This window comes from Sebastes fasciatus, chromosome 7 (genome assembly GCF_043250625.1).
Source record: "Sebastes fasciatus isolate fSebFas1 chromosome 7, fSebFas1.pri, whole genome shotgun sequence".
NCBI lineage: Eukaryota > Metazoa > Chordata > Actinopteri > Perciformes > Sebastidae > Sebastes > Sebastes fasciatus.
In genome coordinates, this window is record NC_133801.1 from 30,862,528 (window position 1) to 30,888,587 (window position 26,060).

Here is a 26,060-nt window from a genome sequence, read left to right on the forward strand (position 1 = left end):
AAACTTACTGGAACAAGTTGGGGTGCCAGCCCAGTTACACTACGGTCAACTGCCTTAGCCCTGTTCTACCCAACTACTGAGTATGCATGCCCAGTCTGGGAAAAATCAGCACACGCTAAGAAAATTGACCCAGCCATCAACATTACCTGCCGTCTAATCACTGGATGTCTCAGACCAACATCAACAGACGGCCTATACATCTTATCAGGCATGGCGCCACCAGAGATTCAACGCAGTGCAACAAGTAGTAGAGAATGCCAGCGCCAGACCACAGATGAGAGACATCCCCTATTCAACCATGAACCAGCAAAGAGATGGCTTAAATCCAGGAAAAGCTTCCTCAGCAGGGTTGAACCATGTGGAACAGAAGTTACCAGAGTTGCATTATGGGAAGAGAGGCTCACCAACCTTCCAACAACAACAACCATGTCCTTAAAGGGACTATTTGTAACTTTCAGAAATGCTTCTTAACAGCGACACCTGTGGCCGTGAAATCAACGAAAGTCAGCGTCGGGCTCGCGCTTGCTCGCTCTACATAGACATGAACAAGCATCGCTCAAAACAGTGAGGCGACACACGTCAGCTAAAACCACAATATCACTATATTTCACCTGCTTGGCAGTAATGTTAGCTGACCAGACGAAGGTCTCTCCATGAATCCCTGCTGATACTGTGTTTGCTTCTCCTGCCTCAGCGCAGGCTTCAGCAGCGGGGCTCCGCAGTGAGAAACTCGTCTCCGCCCGCAGCCGGAGTGAACAGGGAGACACCGGCACCCGATCGGTAACGAGACGACAAGGTTTCTCTCTGCAGAGTCCCGTCACTTCACAAGACACGGAAAACCTCTGTTTGTCTGGTGAAGCTGCAGCATTTATTTCTGCACAAACGTCCACTGTACATTTACTAGATATTCTCAGAGCTACTAACTCTTCTGCAGTGTGGAGTGAGCGCGTGTTCACGTCTAGAGGTGGAGCGAGTACGCGTGCGCTGTCTGAGTGAAGGCAAGCAGGCAGAGGAGCGGGGACGCCGGCCACACGCGAGCGCGCATATGCGAGTGCGCATGTGTCCCGACCCGGTACATTTATACGCTTAAAAAGTTACGAAGTGCCAAAGAAGAACTCCCACCTGGTGCTGATACAGGTTGGGTCGAATGGAAATGCCTCAACCGGTTAAGATCTGGTATTGATCGCTGTAAGGTCTCTCCGAAGAAATGGGGATACCTGTGTGGACAAGATAAGAAGAAGAAGACTTAAGGACCTAAGGATTTACTTTATTCATCCAGTTTCAAATTAAACAAGTATAGATTCCACATATATGTATTACATGTATGTATATTTTATATATAAACTGGGGAAAAAAAGTTCGGAAACTTGTGTTTGGTCGATTATTTCTCTGTTGTTACAATGCTAAATGGCATTGTATTTTACATAGTTGGAAAGCCTGTTTATTTACCTTCACAATGATGTCCAACTTGTAAGGATCATGCATTTGTGGGATGAGCAGCACAGCTGATTATGTGGGTAGCGCCCAAGAAAAATTTGCCAAAATGGTAAACAGTGTATTCTACTGTTGGTATTGACTCTTGTTTTGAGTTATATAAATTATGTTGTGGAGATAAGTACGCTATTTAAACTTCCCATTTTGTCATTAATATTCTGCAAATGGGGCTATTTTGAAACCACATTGCATGATAAACATGTTTCTCTCATGATGTCAGTTTGGTTTCAACAATTGCACCAGCTGACACACTGTGCTCTCTAACCTCATGAGTCATCTTTGTGTTTACACTAAATGCCAATAAAAGACAGAGTCTTTTCCATTGTGCCGTACATTGCAGGTGAGGATAAGTTATACTTCCACAGGTATGAAACCAGAGGTACATTTGAATCAATGCATAACACTCAATTCAAAATTACTTGTTAATAAAAACATTTCTTTCAGGTGAGGATCCTTCATCCGTTGACTTGAGTACTGAGGAACATATTTTTTTTCTCAACAGGGGAGGCCACAGCATAATATCGACGGTATAATTATGTATACAAATGCATCTTATAGGGAATTACTAACACTGGTATCATTGGACTTAACTGCTACTCAAATGTATCCAGCGTTTGTATTTGGCACACTCACCTATGTAATTATTATGTTTTGCAACTTGTTGGTATTAACAACTATTGCTGTGAGTAAAAAGCTACACAAGCCCATGTTTATCCTGCTGTTCAACTTGCCCATTAGTGACATGGTGGGTGCTACAGCTTTTTTTCCTCAGCTTCTTTACAGCATTGTGACACAGAACAGAGTGATTTCCCATCCTGCATGTTTTACTCAGGCTTTTCTAATTCATTTTTATGCTACAGGAAACTTGTTTATCTTGAGTGCCATGGCATATGACAGATATATTGCTATATGTTGTCCTTTGAGGTATAATGCTATCATGAGTCCACATAATTTAATCAGAATTATCATTTTAATATGGTTTCTAAATTTCTCATTGATGTTTACGTTGTTTATGCTGACTGCACGGTTTAAACTTTGCAGGACGAATATAGTGGATTTGTTCTGTAACAATCCGTCGTTATTGAAACTGGTCTGTGAGGACACCAGAGTCAACAACTACTATGGGATGATTTGTATAGTCTTAATCAATGGGGGACCAATGGCAATAATAATATACACATATGCACAGATTTTGCGCACATGTGTCATGACTAATAATACAGATGCCCGGAGGAAAGCTATTCAGACATGTGGTACACATTTAGTTGTTTTCTTAATCTATCAAATTAATGTCATCTTTACACTCATTGCTCATCGCATTGAGAGTTCATCCACGTACTTAAGAAGGGCTCTCGGTGTGTCAATTTTAATATTTCCCCCTTTTCTGGACCCAATTATATATGGACTGAAAACAACAGAACTCAAGCAGAGCATGATAATATTCCTAAAAAGAAAAGTAGGTTCAACAAAGCTGTAACCAGTTTTGGCTTTCATATGAAATATTTTACATTCAGCATGAACTAATGTTGACTTCAAATCCAGCATAATTCAGTAAGAATAATCTGCATACAAAAATAATTGTCATGTGTTCTTTACATGAACATTTCTCCATCTGATGATTACATGTTTGTGAATTTGTAAATTATCACATGTTCACATTTATGTTAAAATATGTTTATGATCACAAGAAACAGCAGAGGTCATTTCTCTTCCAGAGAGTTCCATTGTACGTCATTTTAATAAATGATAAGGAATATGTCGACAGGAACTAATGTGAGGGAAAGACTGGAAATGAATCACAATAATTACATGTCCCTTCAGATCTGAAAGATTGCTGAAAGATAAGAACGAAATCATTGCTGTAAATAAAAGAAAGTTGCACATGCATTTATATTTGAATACAAAATTGGAAAATATATAGATACACTCTGCTCTGTGTGAAATCTTGTAATGTAGGGCATTATGTTTTTTCATATTATATATTTCATATATTCAAACATGTGGACTATAATATGAGCTAGTCATGTAAAAATGAAACACAAAGATGTATTTTCCTTTACAATGGAAGTGATGTGGAAATGTAATATATTGTATATCCATCCATCCATTATCTGTAACCGCTTATCTCATTCGGGGTCGCGGGGGGTGCTGGAGCCGATCCCAGCTGACATTGGGCGAAGGCAAGGTACACCCTGGACAAGTCGCCAGACTATCACAGGGCTGACACAGAGACAGGCAACCATTCACGCTCACATTCACACCTACGGGCAATTTAGAGTCACCAATTAACCTGCATGTCTTTGGACTGTGGGAGGAAACCGATGCTAACACGGTCAATCACTTATAATCACTTATAAGTGAAGGTTTCTGGACAATATTTGTCATTGTTTTGTGATGTTAAGAGATTTCCAATAGGCTAATACATATACAAATAGATTTGCATAATTCAAGCGCATGTGCCCACTCCCATGTTGATAAGAGCATTAAATACTTGACAAATCTCACTTTTAAGTGTGATTCATCGCGATAAACTATGTACAATTAATCATGTGATTAATCAAGATTACATATTATGTGGAAGATTATATGTAAAAAAGAATGCATGTGCATTGTCATGTCTTGCCCTGCACTCTGTGTTTTTTGGAATTTCTTTAACCAACAAGTTAGCTTGGGCCTTCATTTGAGAAAAGACATCAGCCACTTGAAGTCAGAGTGGTCGGTCCTAAGGGTGAAGTGAAGGCCCCTGATGTAGCACATGAAATGCAGAGTACCACTGACTGACTTGCTGTGGTATACTATGACTTTCTACAATCAGGTGTCAAACAGGTTACATGTAGCACAGCTCATGTTTCAATGTCGCCGGTGTCAATATTGAGGATGAAAAGTATGGTGTGGTTAGGGGAAAAGACGACTAAGGCATTCACAAGAGCTCTCTACAGTGAGGTGAATGATGTATGGCACTCCTCTGTTCACATACTTTTCTATTAAGTGCAGGCCAAACTGGTACTTGATGCATCTATGCAACAATACTACTTAACAATCCTTTATTATGCAGCCAGGCACGGAAAGCTCTTCAAGTTTATCTTGTGTTTATGGCACAGTCCAGTTCCCCAGGGACATCCACCTTCAGTATGCAGTCCTCTACAGCTGTAATCCATACTTGGCAGTGAACAGACCTCTTTACAACCCGACAACCACCAAGGCTTCCCCCACAATTGGGGATAGCTCACCGGTGACATTCTGAAGTTTCACTCTGGAGGAGAGAATAGTTGTTTCCTTGTTACTTGGTAAACAAGAAGCTGCGTCCAGCAACACTGAGCAGAGTGTCCCCTAAATTGTCACAGGAGCACAACAGTCTTCTAACTCCACCTGCACTTGGTTGCAATGCTGAACTGCTTCACAGGTGTCTGGATGCACTAATGGACCAGGTGACCAGGCTGTCAAGACTCCTGTGCATGGCTTGGGGCCCCGCTACTTACGCTGAGTGGTAGCTCATACTAGTTCAGTTAAATTCAACTCAGCCCCCTCCTGTTTAGACACACATCTCCTCAGTTGCACAAACTGTGGTCTCTTTGTCAGGTAGTCAAAAATCCAGGAGATTGTGGAGGTGCCTACCTGCATCTTTTGGAGCTTCTCTCGCAGCAACAAGGGCTGTGGATTGTGTTAAAGGCACTGGAGAAATCAAAAAAACATTATCCTCACAATGCTGCCAGCTTTGTCAAGGTGAGAGTGTGCTTGCTGAAGCAGGTAGATGATGGCATCCTCAACACCAACCTCGGAGCGGTAGGCAAACTGTAGTGGGTCCAGGGAGGTGGTCACATGAGGTCTGAGATGGGCCAACACCAGCCTCTCCAGGACTTTCATGCAGTGTGATGTTAAGGCAACCAGTCTATAGTCATTGAGGGCAGATGTAGAAGACTTCTTTGGTACCAGAACAAGGCAGGATGTCAAAACACAGCACTGGAACCTTCTCCTGGCTCAGGATAAGGTTAAAGAGGTGCTGTAGAATCCCACATAGTTGGTCCGCGCAGATCTTCACAACCCTGGGGCTGATGCCATCCGGACCTGCAGCTTTCCTACGAAGTAGCAGCAGAAATGTATTTAGCTGCAGAGTATCCATGTTGAACGTGAAAATCCTTCCGTATTACAGTGTTTCAAAGAAAAAAAGGGCAATAAAAGACAAGGAAAAACACGAGACGTTGACTGGAGCTACTGCAACAGGCTGCCATTAGCACGGCGACATCTTGGAAGATGGAGTTGGGGTTTAGGGCAGAGAAGTTTTGTCTGGGTGAACTGACCACAGCATCCATCCTTTACTTTCATATCCCTCTCTCTGCTGTTCTCTACAATTTAGCCCCACAGTAATTCCCATAGTTGTTAGTCCCCTCGTTCCTCCCATCCCCACTCCACCATCAGCATCTTTCACACCAAATGCATTTTCTCACAGGAAGAAGATGCAGAGGTGTTACCTGAATTTCTGACAATTTACTAAGAGAAAAGTACACTGGCTACTGTAGTCCATAGCCAAGGCCAAAACAAAGAAAACAATGAACTCTGCTGTTAGCCCTGAGATTAGTCTCTCCCTTAGACTCATGCATATATACAGAGTTAGTCAGTTTCACACCAAATGTGCAGGCGTACATACAGTACTGTAGATTTCTCAAGTTACAGCATAGAGTAAAACATAGTATGTCAAGCATTGCCTATCCTACAATACAGCTGACTATGATTCTACGGACTACAGTGAAACATAAACAGACATTTCCTGATATCATCATCCTCTTTGATAATTTCTACCATGAATGATGTTTTTACCCAAATCACAGTATGATGATGTGTAAAGTTTTACAAATTTCGTCAGTTGAATTTGGCAAAAAATAGAAAATTAGGGCCGTGAGTGTCGCTATGGTTTGTTACATCAAGGTCCAAGAAAGTAGGTATGGAACGAGATTTTTGCTTAAAGGTGCAGTATGTAAGATCAGGCGGCATCTAGCGGCGAGGTTGCAGATTGCAACCAACTGAAATGTGATTTATTTATTCATGTTGGCATTGGGCAAACCTAAAAAAGACCTGATGTACAGTATATTTTGAGTAAAGGGCTTAAGGATTTACTTAATTCATCCATTTTCAAGTATAGATTCCAAATATATATTACAGGTATGTATATTTTATACATATACCAAGGTTCAAATAGTGATACAATAAATTATGTTGCAGAGATAAGTACGTTATTTAAACTATTCATTCTGTTGTTAATATTCCTCAAACAGGGCTATTTTGAAACCACATTGCATGATAAAGTTGTTTCTCTCATGATGTCAGGTTGGTTTCAACAATTGCATCAGCTGACACACTGTGCTCTCTAACCTCATGAGTCATCTTTGTGTTTACACTAAATGCCAATAAAAGACAGAGTCTTTTCCATTGCTCCGTACAGTGCAGGTGAGGACAAGATATACTGCCACAGGTATAAAACCAGAGGTACATTTGAATCAATGCATAGCAGTTAATTGAAATTGCTTGTTAGATCCTTCATCCGTTGACTTGAGTACTGAGAAACATATTTTTTTTCTCAACAGGGGAGACCACAACATAATATCAGCGGTATAATTATGTATACAAATGCCTCTTCTCAGGAATTACTAACACTGGTACCATTGGACTTAACTGCTACTCAAATTTATCCAGCGTTTGTATTTGGCACACTCACCTATCTAATCATTATGTTTTGCAACTTGTTGGTATTAACAACTATTGCTGTGAGTAAAAAGCTACACAAGCCCATGTTTATCCTGCTGTTCAACTTGCCCATTAGTGACATGGTGGGTGCTACAGCTTTTTTTCCTCAGCTTCTTTTCAGCATTGTGACACAGAACAGACTGATTTCCCACCCTTCATGTATTACTCAGGCTTTTCTGGTTCATTTTTATGGTATAGGAAACTTTCTGATCTTGAGTGCCATGGCATATGACAGATATATTGCTATATGTTGTCCTTTGAGGTATAATGCTATCATGAGTCCACATAATTTAATCAGAATTATCATTTTAATATGGTTTCTAACTTTCTCATTGATGTTTACGTTGTTTATGCTGACTGCACGGTTTAAACTTTGCAGGACGAATATAGTGGATTTGTTCTGTAACAATCCGTCATTATTGAAACTGGTCTGTGAGGACACCAGAGTCAACAACTACTATGGGATGATTTGTATAATCTTACTCCAAGGGGGACCACTGGCAATAATAATATACACATATGCACAGATTTTGCGCACATGTGTCATGACTAATAATACAGATGCCCGGAGGAAAGCTATTCAGACATGTGGTACACATTTAGTTGTTTTCTTAATCTATCAAATTAATGTCTGCTTTACGGTCATTGTTCATCGCATTGAGAATTCATCCACGTACTTAAGAAGGGCTCTCGGTGTGTCAATTTTAATATTTCCCCCTTTTCTGGACCCGATTATATATGGACTGAAAACTACAGAACTCAAGCAGAGCATGATAACGTTCCTAAAAAGAAAAGTAGGTTCAACAAAGCTGTAACCAGTTTTGGCTTTCATATGAAATATTTTACATTAACCCTAAACTAATGTTGACTTCAAATCCAGCATAATTCAGTAAAAGTAATCTGCATACAAAAATATTTGTCATGTGTTCTTTACATGAAAATTTCTCCATCTGATGATTACATGTTTGTGAATTTGTAAATTATCACATGTTCACATTTATGTTAAAATATGTTTATGATCACATGAAACAGCAGAGGTCATTTCTCTTCCAGAGAGTTCCACTGTAGTTCATTTTAATAAATGATAAGGAATATGTCGACAGGAACTAATGTGAGGGAAAGACTGTGGAAATGAATCACAATAATTACAAATCCTTTCAGATCTGAAAGATTGCTGAAAGATATGAACAAAATCATTGCTGTAAATAAAAGAAAGTTGCACATGCATTTATATTTGAATACAAAATTGGAAAATATATAGATACACTCTGCTCTGTGTGAAATCTTGTAATGTAGGGCATTGTGTTTTTTCATATTATATATTTCATATATTCAAACATGTGGACTATAATATGAGCTAGTCATGTAAAAATGAAACACAAAGATGTATTTTCCGTTACAATGGAAGTGATGTGGAAATGTAATATATTGTATATCCATCCATCCATTATCTGTAACCGCTTATCTCATTCGGGGTCGTGGGGGGTGCTGGAGCCGATCCCAGCTGACATTGGGTGAAGGCAAGGTACACCATGGACAGGTCGCCAGACTATCACAGGGCTGACACATAGAGACAGGCAACCATTCCCGCTCACATTCACACCTACGGGCAATTTAGAGTCACCAATTAACCTGCATGTCTTTGGACTGTGGGAGGAAACCGGTGCTAACACGGTCAATCACTTATAATCACTTATAAGTGAAGGTTTCTGGACAATATTTGTCATTGTTTTGTGATGTTAAGAGATTTCCAATAGGCTAATACATATATACATAAATTTGCATAATTCAAGCGCATGTGCCCACTCCCATGTTGATAAGAGCATTAAATACTTGACAAATCTCCCTTTTAAGTGTGATTCATCGCGATAAACTATGGACAATTAATCATGTGATTAATCACGATTACATATTATGTGGAAGATTATATGTAAAAAATAATGCATGTGCATTGTCATGTCTTGCCCTGCACTCTGTGTTTCTTGAAATTTCTTCAACCAACAAGTTAGCTGGGGCCTTCATTTGAGAAAAGACATCAGCCACTTGAAGTCAGAGTGGTCGGTCCTAAGGGTGAAGTGAAGGCCCCTGAAGTAGCACATGAAATGCAGAGTACCACTGACTGACTTGCTGTGGTATACTATGACTTTCTACAATCAGGTGTTACACAGGTTACATGTAGCACAGCTCATGTTTCAATGTCACTGGTGTCCATATTGAGGATGAAAAGTATGGTGTGCTTAGGGGAAAAGACGACTAGGGCATTCACAAGAGCTCTCTACAGTGAGGTGAATGATGTATGGCACTCCTCTGTTCACTTCGCTATTAAGTACAGGCCAAAATGGTACTTGATGCATCTATGCAACAATACTTCACAAACCTTTAGTATGTGGCCAAGCCCAGAAAGCTCTTCAAGTTCTGCACAGTACAGAGATTGGGACAGCCCTTCACAGCCCACACTTCCTAATCTGTGGTGCAGCTGACCCCAACACTGACAAGCCTGTGACCCAAGAACGTAACTCAGAGAAATCTGGATACCATGTCCATCTGGAAAGGAGAGATTCCTTCTCCTTGTGTTAACAACAGTCCAGTGCCCCAGGGACATCCACCATGTATACAGTCCTCTACGGTTGTCATCCATACTGGACAGTGTAGAAGTAATCCCTTTTTAGCTATATGAGATGTGATAAACAATGATAAAAGTATTAATCCTATAACCCTGTGTTTACTATTGAAACAGCATACAATCATAGTGCCACTGTATTTTTTAGACCCCCAATGCTGTAACTCACAGCTGTAGTGAGGTAATGCTTGTAATGAACTCCAAGTCACCTCGCAGCTGCAAGGGGCCCAAAACAAGGACTCTGTCTCTGACATAATGGATGTCGGGGAGGCACCTAGATCATATGTATGGTATAGGGTATATGCTGATTAGTAAGATATTTAGACAGAGACCAGGGGCCTCATGTATAAAAGACTGCGCAGCTTTCACACTGGAAGATGGCGTACTCACAAAATTGGAAAAGTACGTACGCACAGAAATTTTCACATGTATAAAACCGTGCGTGCGCCTGTTCCTGCGTACCTTTCCTTTATACATCCCAATTGACGTGAAATTGAGCGCAGCTGCACGTGCCACTTGGTCCGCCTTGTCTCCTCCCATTAATAACTATGCAAATGACTATAAACACGCGCCATGCTGTCACTTATTGTCCAAATAACAATGGCAAATCACACTGGAAAAGGAACAAAAAAGAAGAATTTCACAGTGTGAAATTGAAGTGTTTGTTACTGAGGTGGAAGCTAGAAAACATATTTTATTTTATGGTCTTTCATCAGGAACCAGTAACAAACGCAACTTCTCCACAGCAGCTGACCGTGCGCTCCCGAAGGCTCCCGAAGGCTCCCGAAGGCTCCCGAAGGCGCACGGTCAGCTGCGCCCCGTGCCTCGACTGCTGAGGGGCGCCGGTCTGGCCGCGTCCTCACTAAATATATACTATACGCCAGCCATTCTCAACCGGTGGGCCTCAGAGCGCCATCTAGTGGGCCGCGGAGTCAGTGGTACTAGATTATTTTTTTATTATTATTTAGCAAAGTGAACAGGTAAAACCTAAAGGAGGTAAGATGCCAGCTGCCGTAAAACCAAAGCCTATTGAAGGAGGCTGAGACACGGGCGGACACGGGTCTTGCATTGGGTATAACACATGCGCAGTGTAACTGGAGCTGCGGTCGTGCGTTGCGATCGGCTCAATTTCGGCGAGTGCAGAGCAGATATTACTGCGCATGTGCGGTACCCCGAAGGCGCGTTGATTAAGTGTGACCCAATCTCCTTCAATAGGCCTTGTGTAAAAACACCAAACATCATCAGGTAGAGACAAACGTGTTTGCCACTGTTAGTTAGCTAACGTTCTCGGATGCAGTGAGACAAAAGGGATCGGTTTTTAAAGCGAAAAAAGTGATGTGGGAGACAACCCTGCGCCAGTAAAAGCTCCGAAGCGTGTGGTGAGGAAATATGACCCTGAATACATTAAATTTGGATTCGTAATGGCAGGCATTGATGCTGAGCCCAAGGCACAATGTGTTGAATGTGGTGAAATCTTGTCAAATGAGGCGCTAAAACCATCGAAGCTCCAGAGACACTTAAACGCAAAGCACCCAGGATGTGTCGAGAAGCCAAAAGAATATTTCCTAAGGAAAAGGGACGGGCTTCAGGCACAACAGAAAGTCATCACAACATTAACAACTCAGTCAAAAGCCACTTTGAAAGCTAGCTACATGGTTGCTGCTCGTGTAGCTCGTAGCAAGAAACCCTTTACGATTGCAGAGGAGCTTATTTTGCCAAGCGCTGTGGATATGTGCCGAGAGTTACTGGGGGAAGCCGCTGCAACCAAAATTCAGTCAATACCACTCTCCAATGACACGGTGAGCAGAAGAATTATTGACATGAGTGATGACATCGAATGCCAACTTCTGGAAGGAATAAAGGCAAGCCCATACTTTGCCATACAGCTGCATGAGTCGACTGACGTTAGCAATGCCGCTTTATTGTTAGTTTTTGTAAGATACTGCAAGGACAGTAATCTTCACGAGGATCTATTGTTTTGCAAGGAGCTTCCAACAAGAACAACGGCAGATAATGTAATGCGCTGCCTTGATGATTACTTCACCGAAAAAGGTCTTGATTGGAAATACTGTACAGGTGTTTGCACAGACGGCGCTGCATCAATGACGGGAAGACATCGTGGTGTTGTAAAACAGATCCAGGAGAGGGCGCCAGACGCCAAGTGGACGTACTGTTTCTTACATCGGGAAAGTCTAGCTACAAAGCAGATGTCACCAGAACTGCATGAAGTCATGAACGTGGCTTTGAAAACTGTTAACTATATTAAGAAAAATGCACTCAACTCAAGGTGTTTTGCTGCTTTGTGTGAAAGACTTGATGCAGATCATTTGCAGCTGTTGTACCACAGTGAAGTAAGGTGGCTTTCAAGGGGACGTGTGCTTAATCGCCTTTTTGAACTGAGAGAAGAAGTGCACACATTTCTGGAAGAGCAGCACTCCCCTCTTGCTGAGCATTACAATGATGGTAACTTTTGTGCAAAACTGGCCTACTTATCAGATATATTTGACCAGTTAAATCAGCTCAATATATCAATGCAAGGCAGAAACAGCAGTGTTTTTGGTTTCAGACAAAATTGAGGGCTTCAAGAAAAAACTTATTCTGTGGAACAGAAGAGTCAAGGAGGGACGATTTGACGTGTTTTCACTCCTAAGTGAAACTTTGGAAGCCACTCCTCATGTCAACATATCCAGTGTTATAACCCAGCATTTGACTCAGTTGTCAGGAAAGTTTACAGACTACTTCCCAGAAGATGCACGAGATGGAAACCTTTGGATTTTGGACCCTTTCTCTGTGGATCCTGCTTCAGAAGACATAGCTCTCTCCACTGTGTTGGAAAATGAACTGATGGAACTATCAGCAGACAGCAGCCTGAAGCTTCAGCTCACACAAGTAGACCTTGCTTCATTCTGGATACTGGCTGCCAGTCAATATCCCTCTCTGTCAAAACGGGCAATCAAATTTCTGTTGCCTTTCACCACCACCTATTTATGTGAGTCAGGGTTTTCCATTGTGACTGTCACAAAATCAAAGGCAAGGAACAAACTGAAAGCAACTTTGAATGCTACTCTGCGTGTCAGCCTCTCACCCATCCCACCAAGACTTGATCTCATTATTTCCCAGAGGCAAGCCCAAGTGTCTCACAGAGGGTAAGCAGAATATGTATTTTGGTCATTACAGCTGACAGTGGCATAACACATATCTACAGCCCAGTTTATTATTTGTTGTATAAACATGTTAGGTTTTTTACTCATTTATTTGGGAAGGTGGTCCTCGGAAATGTTTTGACAATCACAAGTGGGCCTTCAGTTGCAAAAGGTTGAGAATCCCTGCTATACGCTGTGCTGGAGTCACAGAGAGAGATTGTCAAATCAATGAAGGAATGCAACGAATTAAAAAGAATGAATGACGTTCTTGGTGGGATAAGTCATATATTAAAAGACCTTGTTGAAAAATAAATGTTTGTCTCGACTCACCTCGTTGCTTTACATTCTGTGTATCTCATCTAAACGGCGCCGTATAGCTGCTGCATTTGGCTCATTGTTAGGTGTGCCAGGGTCCGGTTCATCCATCTGTAGCTCCAGGGGACACAGGCTCACCACGGTGGTTTGCCACATTGTGCAGCACGCAATTTTGTTTTTGGCACAGTGGTTAAGGCATGTCATCTCTGGGAAATTAGTTTAAATGTGTTTTTGTTGTGCCTTTGTGATGTTAAACATTATGCGCAAACTAGTTAAAAAATATGTGTTTTTTGTTTTTTTTATCCCACATCATAAATAAAGCTCAGTAAGTTGAGTGGAAAAATTATTTTAACACATTTAGCGAGTTTCAGTACTTTGTAGTTTGACACTGCCAGATGACAGAGTTTGGAGGACGGCCCGCACATTCTCACGACTGGTCTAGAGTTTGCGGCACAGTCCGCACATTCTCACGTCACGTTGATTTTTATACATCCCGGAGTGAGCGTGAAATACAGCGTACGCAACATTTTAGTACGTGCGCACCGTTTATACATGAGGCCCCAGTAGAATTGAAGAATACTAAAATGTATGATGGCAGGATAGGAGGGATGAGTTCTTTGTTCCAAGTATATAAGGTTATGATGTAAAGCCCGCGGACAGTCGTGTCCGGACCGGCTCGGGTATTGGTTGTGTTTGTGTCTGTTGATATTAAACACAATGAAAACTCTGCTTCTTGCAATATATTTGTACAGCATCAAGTGATTCATTTGAGTAACCTGTGTTGACTTTCTGACACCATTAAAATTGAACATTGAAGAACATTGAACTGGGATCTCAGCCGTTCCAGGCCCAAGGCTTGAGATTTCAAAACTCAACAACAGTGAACAGACCTCTTCACAACCCCACAGAACATGTTGAACATGCATATAACCCACATTCATACAAGAATGTTGTCACAGTTTAATCCCTTGTTGTCATAGAGACAGCAACTGTACTTTTGTACATGTAGCCCTCCTTCACTCAACTCTAATTTTGAAACAGGGTATCATAGTATATATATTTAGCATACCCTACCTTTAGTACCTCTGCATGGGAGATGAATTGGTGAGGGTTCACTACAAAATACAATAGGGATGTGTCTACATATGGGCATATGACTCTGACTAGGGAGACAGAGAGGCCTGGTTAGCTTACTTATAGCTATACTGTTAATGTGAGCGGTAACAAACTCCCATGCAGCATATTTACCAAATGAAACCTATTTTTAACACATGAATCATATTTACATCACAATATATACCAACACAAAGTTTAAATTTCAATCACAGCAAAACATTTATTGCAACACATGTGATTGTCTCAAAGAGACACAACAGAAATGATTAGCCCGGGACTTTATACTCAGTTACCATGGTACCATAAATGTTGGCGTGCTTGTTGGAGCTCATTTGTAATCCTCAAGGAAAATATGGTCCATACTCACTGTTCCTCACGATTCAGCACGTTGTTAAACATCGCTTCAAACCTTCTGTCTATCTATGTGGCTCGTGTGGTCCTCCATACCGCCCAGCATGAATTTTCGATGAAAAGACGTCCTTACACTCCGTGGCAGACTTCTGGAAACAGCAGCATGTGTGTCGCCATCAGACGCAAATGTCTTTTCCAGCTAGCGAGGGCAACAGCTAGGTAGCTAGCAAACAGTCCACACGTGCATATGCGCCGGCTTAATTAAACAACTCCGAACAAACTCACTCTCTCTTTCTTACCGAGGTACACAATAAAATATATAAAACTCCCGTCTGTTAACTATTTGTAAACTTCAACACTTTCGTAGCTTCTCTGCTGTTTCTACCTCGTCTCTTCCACACCGTCTCTCATCGATCTTCTCCGTTCTTTTTGTCCCACTCCTCTGAGAATCCAGTATGTTACCTTAATCATCATCTGATACTCTCTGATTGGCTAATGACATTGATGGACACCTGGCTGCCCAATACACACAAAGGTAACCCATTATGAGGGGTTCAAAGGCTACTCAAAACGGAGAACATGTCACAACTTGCCAAAATATACATTTATCTAAAAGTTATTACACTAGAAATACACTGTACAGTTGTTAAATGATCATATATCAGAGAATATTATGCAAACAAAAAATAGTAGGGTACCACAATCACAATGCAAAATTACACTAATTAAAACCTCTCCGTCCCTGGCACTGTTTTAGAATTGTTATTTATTCATTCATTTTGGCATTGGGCAAACCTGAAAAAGATGATGTACAGTACATTATGACTAAAATGAAAAAACAAAACAAAAAATCAAACTAGACCGCATAAAGTACAGCAAAGACCCTGGCCACACAAGATCCATAATTATGGAAGAGCTAGAAAAGGGTATCTTTACGCTGAAGCCAGGAAAAGCAATTGGACTAGACAACATCTCAACAGAGCAGATTAAGAACTTTGGACCTACTGCAAAGAAATGGCTGCTCCAGTTGTATAACAAAGAAAGAATATGTACTGGTACTCCTAAAACCGAGAAAAGATCCATCAATTCCCAAAAGTTACAGGCCTATATCACTGCTGAGTCATACTGTATGTACAAACTGTTTGAACGACTGATCCTCAACAGAATTGGACCTGTTGTTGACGAACTTCTCATCCCAGAGCATGCTGGGTTCCACCCCGGCAAGTCCACGACGAGCTAAGTACTCATTCTCACTCAACACATTGAAGATGGTTTCGAGGAAGGGAAAGTAAAGGGTGTAGTGTTCGTTGACCTCTCGGCTACTTATGACACAGATGTCTTCACCACAAGATCCTGGAGCTTACCAGAGATATCCGTTTGACGGAACTGATTGAAAGTATGCTTGAGAACAGGAGTTTCTTTGTTGAACTGGGCGGTAAGAAGAGCAGATGGCGAAGACTCAAGAATGGTCTACCACAGGGAAGTGTGCTTGCACCACTTCTCTTTAACATCTACACAAACAACCAGCCAAGAAGTGAAGGTGAATTGAGTCTGTTGAAATGCCTCTGGTGTCATCTACAAAATTCCTGGGAATTATTATTGATGAGTGCTTGAGTTGGAGAGAACAGATTGACTGGGTTTGTAGAAAAACAAATAAATCTATTGGAATAATAAGAAGGGTTAGTCCTCTTGTCACCACAAACTGTCTCCTTACTCTTTATTATAGTCTAATTTATCCCTATCTTTCATACTGTAATATAGTTTGGGCGAGTACTTTTCCTACAAACCTTCATAAAATTTTAGTTCTCCAAAAACGTTTTGTGAGGATTGCAACTCGATCAGAGTCACACATCTCCTCTGCTCCTCTATTTAAGAAACTCCAGATTCTTACTATTTATGATATCAATATTTCTCAAATATGTATTTTTATTTATAAGAAGCTTTCTGGTGGGAATATTCCTGAGCAGTTCAAGACCTATTTTAAAACAAATTCTCAGGTCCATTCTTACTCAACCCGTCAATCTCTAGATCTTCATCCTCCTAAATTCCTCAGAGGTCAATCTTCGATTTGATTTAGGGGAACCAAATTATGGAGTAGCTATTCACATCTATCAAAAAACTGTTCATCTGTAAAAATGTTTCAAAAGTCGCTTAAAGGGTCATTTAATTGCTGTATTATAATTGCTTTTCCCCATGTTGTCCATGTATCTGTTTTTATGTTTTTTATTTTTTCTCACTCACAATGTTGTTTGGTTACGATTGCCCGGAAGTCATTATAGATATTTAAATCAATATCCTCCTCACAAACACTAACCATACACTTCCACGCAACACACACACACACACGGACACACACACACACACTTATCTTTTTTTATATATTTACTGTATTGTTATTGTTGTTATATATATCTTGTCCTCATTATTTGTTATCACTATTATGTAGTCTATTGTCTATTATAAGCCCAGAGGGTTTTTTGCCTCTTCCTGCACTGCATATTATTCATAATTTTTTTTTGTTATGTTGTATAGTCTTAAATTGTGCAAAACAAATAAACAATAAACAAAGTACCAGACGATTCATCTATGCAAATGACCTTGGTGTAGCTGCCAAAGACATTGACTTCTATGTTGTTGGAGAAAGACTCTCAAATGCTCTCAATGAACTGACATCCTACCATGACAAGAACCCATCTAAAACACAGGTGTACGCTTTCTATCTGTGCAACCGAGAATCAAAACGTCACCTGGTCTGGTGTTCCCCTTGAAAGTTGCGAATACCCAGTATATCTAGGTGTCACCCTAGATCTATGCCTCTCTTACAAGATCCATGTCGATAAGACAAAAGCACAAGTCTGTGCAAGAAACAACATTGTTAGCAAACTTACTGGAACAAGTTGGGGTGCCAGCCCAGTTACACTACGGTCAACTGCCTTAGCCCTGTTCTACCCAACTACTGAGTATGCATGCCCAGTCTGGGAAAAATCAGCACACGCTAAGAAAATTGACCCAGCCATCAACATTACCTGCCGTCTAATCACTGGATGTCTCAGACCAACATCAACAGACGGCCTATACATCTTATCAGGCATGGCGCCACCAGAGATTCAACGCAGTGCAACAAGTAGTAGAGAATGCCAGCGCCAGACCACAGATGAGAGACATCCCCTATTCAACCATGAACCAGCAAAGAGATGGCTTAAATCCAGGAAAAGCTTCCTCAGCAGGGTTGAACCATGTGGAACAGAAGTTACCAGAGTTGCATTATGGGAAGAGAGGCTCACCAACCTTCCAACAACAACAACCATGTCCTTAAAGGGACTATTTGTAACTTTCAGAAATGCTTCTTAACAGCGACACCTGTGGCCGTGAAATCAGCGAAAGTCAGCGTCGGGCTCGCGCTTGCTCGCTCTACATAGACATGAACAAGCATCGCTCAAAACAGTGAGGCGACACACGTCAGCTAAAACCACAATATCACTATATTTCACCTGCTTGGCAGTAATGTTAGCTGACCAGACGAAGGTCTCTCCATGAATCCCTGCTGATACTGTGTTTGCTTCTCCTGCCTCAGCGCAGGCTTCAGCAGCGGGGCTCCGCAGTGAGAAACTCGTCTCCGCCCGCAGCCGGAGTGAACAGGGAGACACCGGCACCCGATCGGTAACGAGACGACAAGGTTTCTCTCTGCAGAGTCCCGTCACTTCACAAGACACGGAAAACCTCTGTTTGTCTGGTGAAGCTGCAGCATTTATTTCTGCACAAACGTCCACTGTACATTTACTAGATATTCTCAGAGCTACTAACTCTTCTGCAGTGTGGAGTGAGCGCGTGTTCACGTCTAGAGGTGGAGCGAGTACGCGTGCGCTGTCTGAGTGAAGGCAAGCAGGCAGAGGAGTGGGGACCCTGGCCACACGCGAGCGCGCATATGCGAGTGCGCATGTGTCCCGACCCGGTACATTTATACGCTTAAAAAGTTACAAACAGTCCCTTTAAGTGCCAAAGAAGAACTCCCACCTGGTGCTGATTCAGGTTGGGTCGAATGGAAATGCCTCAACCCGTTAAGATCTGGTATTGATCGCTGCAAGGTCTCTCTGAAGAAATGGGGATACCTGTGTGGACAAGATAAGAAGAAGAAGACTTAAGGACCTAAGGATTTACTTTATTCATGCAGTTTCAAATTAAACAAGTATAGATTCCACATATATGTATTACATGTATGTATATTTTATATATAAACTGGGGAAAAAAAGTTCGGAAACTTGTGTTTGGTCGATTATTTCTCTGTTGTTACAATGCTAAATGGCATTGTATTTTACATAGTTGGAAAGCCTGTTTATTTACCTTCACAATGATGTCCAACTTGTAAGGATCATGCATTTGTGGGATGAGCAGCACAGCTGATTATGTGGGTAGCGCCCAAGAAAAATTTGCCAAAATGGTAAACAGTGTATTCTACTGTTGGTATTGACTCTTGTTTTGAGTTATATAAATTATGTTGTGGAGATAAGTACGCTATTTAAACTTCCCATTTTGTCATTAATATTCTGCAAACGGGGCTATTTTGAAACCACATTGCATGATAAACATGTTTCTCTCATGATGTCAGTTTGGTTTCAACAATTGCACCAGCTGACACACTGTGCTCTCTAACCTCATGAGTCATCTTTGTGTTTACACTAAATGCCAATAAAAGACAGAGTCTTTTCCATTGTGCCGTACATTGCAGGTGAGGATAAGTTATACTTCCACAGGTATGAAACCAGAGGTACATTTGAATCAATGCATAACACTCAATTCAAAATTACTTGTTAATAAAAACATTTCTTTCAGGTGAGGATCCTTCATCCGTTGACTTGAGTACTGAGGAACATATTTTTTTTCTCAACAGGGGAGGCCACAGCATAATATCGACGGTATAATTATGTATACAAATGCATCTTATAGGGAATTACTAACACTGGTATCATTGGACTTAACTGCTACTCAAATGTATCCAGCGTTTGTATTTGGCACACTCACCTATGTAATTATTATGTTTTGCAACTTGTTGGTATTAACAACTATTGCTGTGAGTAAAAAGCTACACAAGCCCATGTTTATCCTGCTGTTCAACTTGCCCATTAGTGACATGGTGGGTGCTACAGCTTTTTTTCCTCAGCTTCTTTACAGCATTGTGACACAGAACAGAGTGATTTCCCATCCTGCATGTTTTACTCAGGCTTTTCTAATTCATTTTTATGCTACAGGAAACTTGTTTATCTTGAGTGCCATGGCATATGACAGATATATTGCTATATGTTGTCCTTTGAGGTATAATGCTATCATGAGTCCACATAATTTAATCAGAATTATCATTTTAATATGGTTTCTAAATTTCTCATTGATGTTTACGTTGTTTATGCTGACTGCACGGTTTAAACTTTGCAGGACGAATATAGTGGATTTGTTCTGTAACAATCCGTCGTTATTGAAACTGGTCTGTGAGGACACCAGAGTCAACAACTACTATGGGATGATTTGTATAGTCTTAATCAATGGGGGACCAATGGCAATAATAATATACACATATGCACAGATTTTGCGCACATGTGTCATGACTAATAATACAGATGCCCGGAGGAAAGCTATTCAGACATGTGGTACACATTTAGTTGTTTTCTTAATCTATCAAATTAATGTCATCTTTACACTCATTGCTCATCGCATTGAGAGTTCATCCACGTACTTAAGAAGGGCTCTCGGTGTGTCAATTTTAATATTTCCCCCTTTTCTGGACCCAATTATATATGGACTGAAAACAACAGAACTCAAGCAGAGCATGATAATATTCCTAAAAAGAAATGTAGGTTCAACAAAGCTGTAACCAGTTTTGGCTTTCATATGGAATATTTTACATTCAGCATGAACTAATGTTGACTTCAAATCCAGCATAATTCAGTAAGAATAATCTGCATACAAAAATAATTGTCATGTGTTCTTTACATGAACATTTCTCCATCTGATGATTACATGTTTGTGAATTTGTAAATTATCACATGTTCACATTTATGTTAAAATATGTTTATGATCACAAGAAACAGCAGAGGTCATTTCTCTTCCAGAGAGTTCCATTGTACGTCATTTTAATAAATGATAAGGAATATGTCGACAGGAACTAATGTGAGGGAAAGACTGGAAATGAATCACAATAATTACATGTCCCTTCAGATCTGAAAGATTGCTGAAAGATAAGAACGAAATCATTGCTGTAAATAAAAGAAAGTTGCACATGCATTTATATTTGAATACAAAATTGGAAAATATATAGATACACTCTGCTCTGTGTGAAATCTTGTAATGTAGGGCATTATGTTTTTTCATATTATATATTTCATATATTCAACATGTGGACTATAATATGAGCTAGTCATGTAAAAATGAAACACAAAGATGTATTTTCCGTTACAATGGAAGTGATGTGGAAATGTAATATACTGTATATCCATCCATCCATTATCTGTAACCGCTTATCTCATTCGGGGTTGCGGGGGGTGCTGGAGCCGATCCCAGCTGACATTGGGCGAAGGCAAGGTACACCATGGACAGGTCGCCAGACTATCACAGGGCTGACACAGAGACAGGCAACCATTCACGCTCACATTCACACCTACGGGCAATTTAGAGTCACCAATTAACCTGCATGTCTTTGGACTGTGGGAGGAAACCCATGCTAACACGGTCAATACTTATAATCAGTTATAAGTGAAGGTTTCTGTGATGTTAAGAGATTTCCAATAGGCTAATACATATACAAATAGATTTGCATAATTCAAGCGCATGTGCCCACTCCCATGTTGATAAGAGCATTAAATACTTGACAAATCTCCCTTTTAAGTGTGATTCATCGCGATAAACTATGTACAATTAATCATGTGATTAATCACGATTACATATTATGTGGAAGATTATATGTAAAAAATAATGCATGTGCATTGTCATGTCTTGCCCTGCACTCTGTGTTTTTTGGAATTTCTTTAACCAACAAGTTAGCTTGGGCCTTCATTTGAGAAAAGACATCAGCCACTTGAAGTCAGAGTGGTCGGTCCTAAGGGTGAAGTGAAGGCCCCTGATGTAGCACATGAAATGCAGAGTACCACTGACTGACTTGCTGTGGTATACTATGACTTTCTACAATCAGGTGTCAAACAGGTTACATGTAACACAGCTCATGTTTCAATGTCGCCGGTGTCAATATTGAGGATGAAAAGTATGGTGTGGTTAGGGGAAAAGACGACTAGGGCATTCACAAGAGCTCTCTACAGTGAGGTGAATGATGTATGGCACTCCTCTGTTCACATACTTTTCTATTAAGTGCAGGCCAAACTGGTACTTGATGCATCTATGCAACAATACTACTTAACAATCCTTTATTATGCAGCCAGGCACGGAAAGCTCTTCAAGTTTATCTTGTGTTTATGGCACAGTCCAGTTCCCCAGGGACATCCACCTTCAGTATGCAGTCCTCTACAGCTGTAATCCATACTTGGCAGTGAACAGACCTCTTTACAACCCGACAACCACCAAGGCTTCCCCCACAATTGGGGATAGCTCACCGGTGACATTCTGAAGTTTCACTCTGGAGGAGAGAATAGTTGTTTCCTTGTTACTTGGTAAACAAGAAGCTGCGTCCAGCAACACTGAGCAGTGTCCCCTAAATTGTCACAGGAGCACAACAGTCTTCTAACTCCACCTGCACTTGGTTGCAATGCTGAACTGCTTCACAGGTGTCTGGATGCACTAATGGACCAGGTGACCAGGCTGTCAAGACTCCTGTACATGGCTTGGGGCCCCGCTACTTACGCTGAGTGGTAGCTCATACTAGTTCAGTTAAATTCAACTCAGCCCCCTCCTGTTTAGACACACATCTCCTCAGTTGCACAAACTGTGGTCTCTTTGTCAGGTAGTCAAAAATCCAGGAGATTGTGGAGGTGCCTACCTGCATCTTTTGGAGCTTCTCTCGCAGCAACAAGGGCTGTGGATTGTGTTAAAGGCACTGGAGAAATCAAAAAAACATTATCCTCACAATGCTGCCAGCTTTGTCAAGGTGAGAGTGTGCTTGCTGAAGCAGGTAGATGATGGCATCCTCAACACCAACCTCGGAGCGGTAGGCAAACTGTAGTGGGTCCAGGGAGGTGGTCACATGAGGTCTGAGATGGGCCAACACCAGCCTCTCCAGGACTTTTATGCAGTGTGAAGTTAAGGCAACCAGTCTATAGTCATTGAGGGCAGATGTAGAAGACTTCTTTGGTACCGGAACAAGGCAGGATGTCAAAACACAGCACTGGAACCTTCTCCTGGCTCAGGATAAGGTTAAAGAGGTGCTGTAGAATCCCACATAGTTGGTCCGCGCAGATCTTCACAACCCTGGGGCTGATGCCATCCGGACCTGCAGCTTTCCTACGAAGTAGCAGCAGAAATGTATTTAGCTGCAGAGTATCCATGTTGAACGTGAAAATCCTTCCGTATTACAGTGTTTCAAAGAAAAAAAGGGCAATAAAAGACAAGGAAAAACACAAAAACACGAGACATTGACTGGAGCTACTGCAACAGGCTGCCATTAGCACGGCGACATCTTGGAAGATGGAGTTGGGGTTTAGGGCAGAGAAGTTTTGTCTGGGTGAACTGACCACAGCATCCATCCTTTACTTTCATATCTCTCTCTCAGCTGTTCTCTACAATTTAGCCCCACAGTAATTCCCATAGTTGTTAGTCCCCTCGTTCCTCCCATCCCCACTCCACCATCAGCATCTTTCACACCAAATGCATTTTCTCACAGGAAGAAGATGCAGAGGTGTTACCTGAATTTCTGACAATTTACAAAGAGAAAAGTACACTGGCTACTGTAGTCCATAGCCAAGGCCAAAACAAAGAAAACAATGAACTCTGCTGTTAGCCCTGAGATTAGTCTCTCCCTTAGACTCATGCATATATACAGAGTTAGTCAGTTTCACACCAAATGTGCAGGCGTACATACAGTACTGTAGATTTCTCAAGTTACAGCATAGAGTAAAACATAGTATGTCAAGCATCGCCTATCCTACAATACAGCTGACTATGATTCTACGGACTACAGTGAAAAGTAAACAGACATTTCCTGATATCATCATCCTCTTTGATCATTTCTACCATGAATGATGTTTTTACCCAAATCACAATATGATGATGTGTAAAGTTTTACCATTTTCTTCAGTTGAATTTGGCAAAAAATAGAAAATTAGGGCCGTGAGTGTCGCTATGGTTTGTTACATCAAGGTCCAAGAAAATAGGTATGGAACGAGATTTTTGCTTAAAGGTGCAGTATGTAAGATCAGGCGGCATCTAGCGGCGAGGTTGCAGATTGCGACCAACTAAAATGTTATTTATTTATTCATGTTGGCATTGGGCAAACCTAAAAAAGACCTGATGTACAGTATATTATGAGTAAAGGACCTAAGGATTTACTTAATTCATCCATTTTCAAGTATAGATTCCAAATATATATTACAGGTATGTATATTTTATACATATATAAAGGTTAAAATAGTGATACAATAAATTGTGTTGCAGAGATAAGTACGCTATTTAAACTATTCATTCTGTTGTTAACATTCCTCAAACGGGGCTTTTTGGAAACCACATTGCATGATAAACATGTTTCCCTCATGATGTCAATTTGGTTTCAACAATTGCACCAGCTGACACACTGTGCTCTTTAACCTCATGAGTCATCTTTGTGTTTACACTAAATGCCAATAAAAGACAGAGTCTTTTCCATTGCTCCGTACAGTGCAGGTGAGGACAAGATATACTGCCACAGGTATAAAACCAGAGGTACATTTGAATCAATGCATAGCAGTTAATTCAAATTGCTTGTTAGATCCTTCATCAGTCTACTTGAATACTGAGAAACATATTTTCTTTCTCAACAGGGGAGGCCACAGCATAATATCGACGATATAATTATGTATACAAATGCATCTTCTCAGGAATTACTAACACTGGTACCATTGGACTTAACTGCTACTCAAATGTATCCAGCGTTTGTATTTGGCACACTCACCTATGTAATCATTATGTTTTGCAACTTGTTGGTATTAACAACTATTGCTGTGAGTAAAAAGCTACACAAGCCCATGTTTATCCTGCTGTTCAACTTGCCCATTAGTGACATGGTGGGTGCTACAGCTTTTTTTCCTCAGCTTCTTTACAGCATTGTGACACAGAACAGACTGATTTCCCATCCTGCATGTTTTACTCAGGCTTTTCTGGTTCATTTTTCTGGTACAGGAAACTTGTTTATCTTGAGTGCCATGGCATATGACAGATATATTGCTATATGTTGTCCTTTAAGGTATAATGCTATCATGAGTCCACATAATTTAATCAGAATTATCATTTTAATATGGTTTCTAAATTTCTCATTGATGTCTACGTTGTTTATGCTGGCTGCACGGTTTAAACTTTGCAGGACGAATATAGTGGATTTGTTCTGTAACAATCCGTCATTATTGAAACTGGTCTGTGAGGACACCAGAGTCAACAACTACTATGGGATGATTTGTATAGTCTTATTCCATGGGGGACCACTGTCAATAATAATATACACATATGCACAGATTTTGCGCACATGTGTCATGACTAATAATACAGATGCCCGGAGGAAAGCTATTCAGACATGTGGTACACATTTAGTTGTTTTCTTAATCTTACAAATTAATACCACCTTTGCACTCATTGCTCATCGCATTGAGAGTTCATCCACGTACTTAAGAAGGGCTCTCGGTGTGTCAATTTTAATATTTCCCCCTTTTCTGGACCCGATTATATATGGACTGAAAACAACAGAACTCAAGCAGAGCATGATAACATTCCTAAAAAGAAATGTAGGTTCAACAAAGTTGTAACCAGTTTTGGCTTTCATATGAACTATATTACATTCAACATAAACTAATTTTGACTTTCAAATCCAGTATAACTTAGCAAGAATAGTCTTCATACAAAAATATTTGTCATGTGTTTTTTTACATATACATTTCCATAAATTTTTTTTTTTATGAATTTGTAAATTATATAATGTTCACATTTATGTCAAAATATGTTGATTATCACATAAGACAGCAGAGGTCATTTCTCTTCCAGAGAGTTCTACTGTACGTTATTTTAATAAATGATAAGGAATATGTTGACAGGAACTAATGTGAGGGAAAGACTGTGGAAATTAACCACAATAATTACAAATCCTTTCAGATCTGAAAGATTGCTGA

General features: G+C 40.6%; 4 protein-coding genes across 4 annotated transcripts; all 4 read left to right on the plus strand.

The window, feature by feature from the left end:
• Positions 1-1,766: 1,766 nt before the first annotated feature.
• Positions 1,767-2,971, plus strand: LOC141770985 (olfactory receptor 1-like). The gene has a single exon (XM_074640834.1). It carries the CDS (start codon positions 2,030-2,032, stop codon positions 2,969-2,971), a length of 942 nt encoding a protein of 313 aa, XP_074496935.1. The 5' UTR covers positions 1,767-2,029.
• A 4,051-nt stretch (positions 2,972-7,022) lies between these two features.
• LOC141770831 (olfactory receptor 1-like) lies at positions 7,023-8,453 on the plus strand. Its single transcript, XM_074640679.1, has one exon. It carries the CDS (start codon positions 7,107-7,109, stop codon positions 8,046-8,048), a length of 942 nt encoding a protein of 313 aa, XP_074496780.1. The 5' UTR covers positions 7,023-7,106; the 3' UTR covers positions 8,049-8,453.
• Positions 8,454-19,356: 10,903 nt separating this feature from the next.
• On the plus strand, positions 19,357-20,641 carry LOC141770986 (olfactory receptor 52H1-like). The gene has a single exon (XM_074640835.1). The coding sequence runs from the start codon at positions 19,700-19,702 to the stop codon at positions 20,639-20,641; it is 942 nt and encodes a 313-aa protein (XP_074496936.1). The 5' UTR covers positions 19,357-19,699.
• A 4,103-nt stretch (positions 20,642-24,744) lies between these two features.
• On the plus strand, positions 24,745-25,701 carry LOC141770832 (olfactory receptor 1-like). Its single transcript, XM_074640680.1, has one exon. The coding sequence runs from the start codon at positions 24,759-24,761 to the stop codon at positions 25,698-25,700; it is 942 nt and encodes a 313-aa protein (XP_074496781.1). The 5' UTR covers positions 24,745-24,758; the 3' UTR covers position 25,701.
• The last annotated feature ends 359 nt before the right edge of the window (positions 25,702-26,060 follow it).

What these genes read in the sequence shown, in the direction of transcription:
- LOC141770986 (XM_074640835.1), top strand. Translation starts at nt 19,700, where the DNA reads ATGTATACAAATGCATCTTATAGGGAATTACTAACACTGGTATCATTG.
- LOC141770985 (XM_074640834.1), top strand. Translation starts at nt 2,030, where the DNA reads ATGTATACAAATGCATCTTATAGGGAATTACTAACACTGGTATCATTG.
- LOC141770831 (XM_074640679.1), top strand. Translation starts at nt 7,107, where the DNA reads ATGTATACAAATGCCTCTTCTCAGGAATTACTAACACTGGTACCATTG.
- LOC141770832 (XM_074640680.1), top strand. Translation starts at nt 24,759, where the DNA reads ATGTATACAAATGCATCTTCTCAGGAATTACTAACACTGGTACCATTG.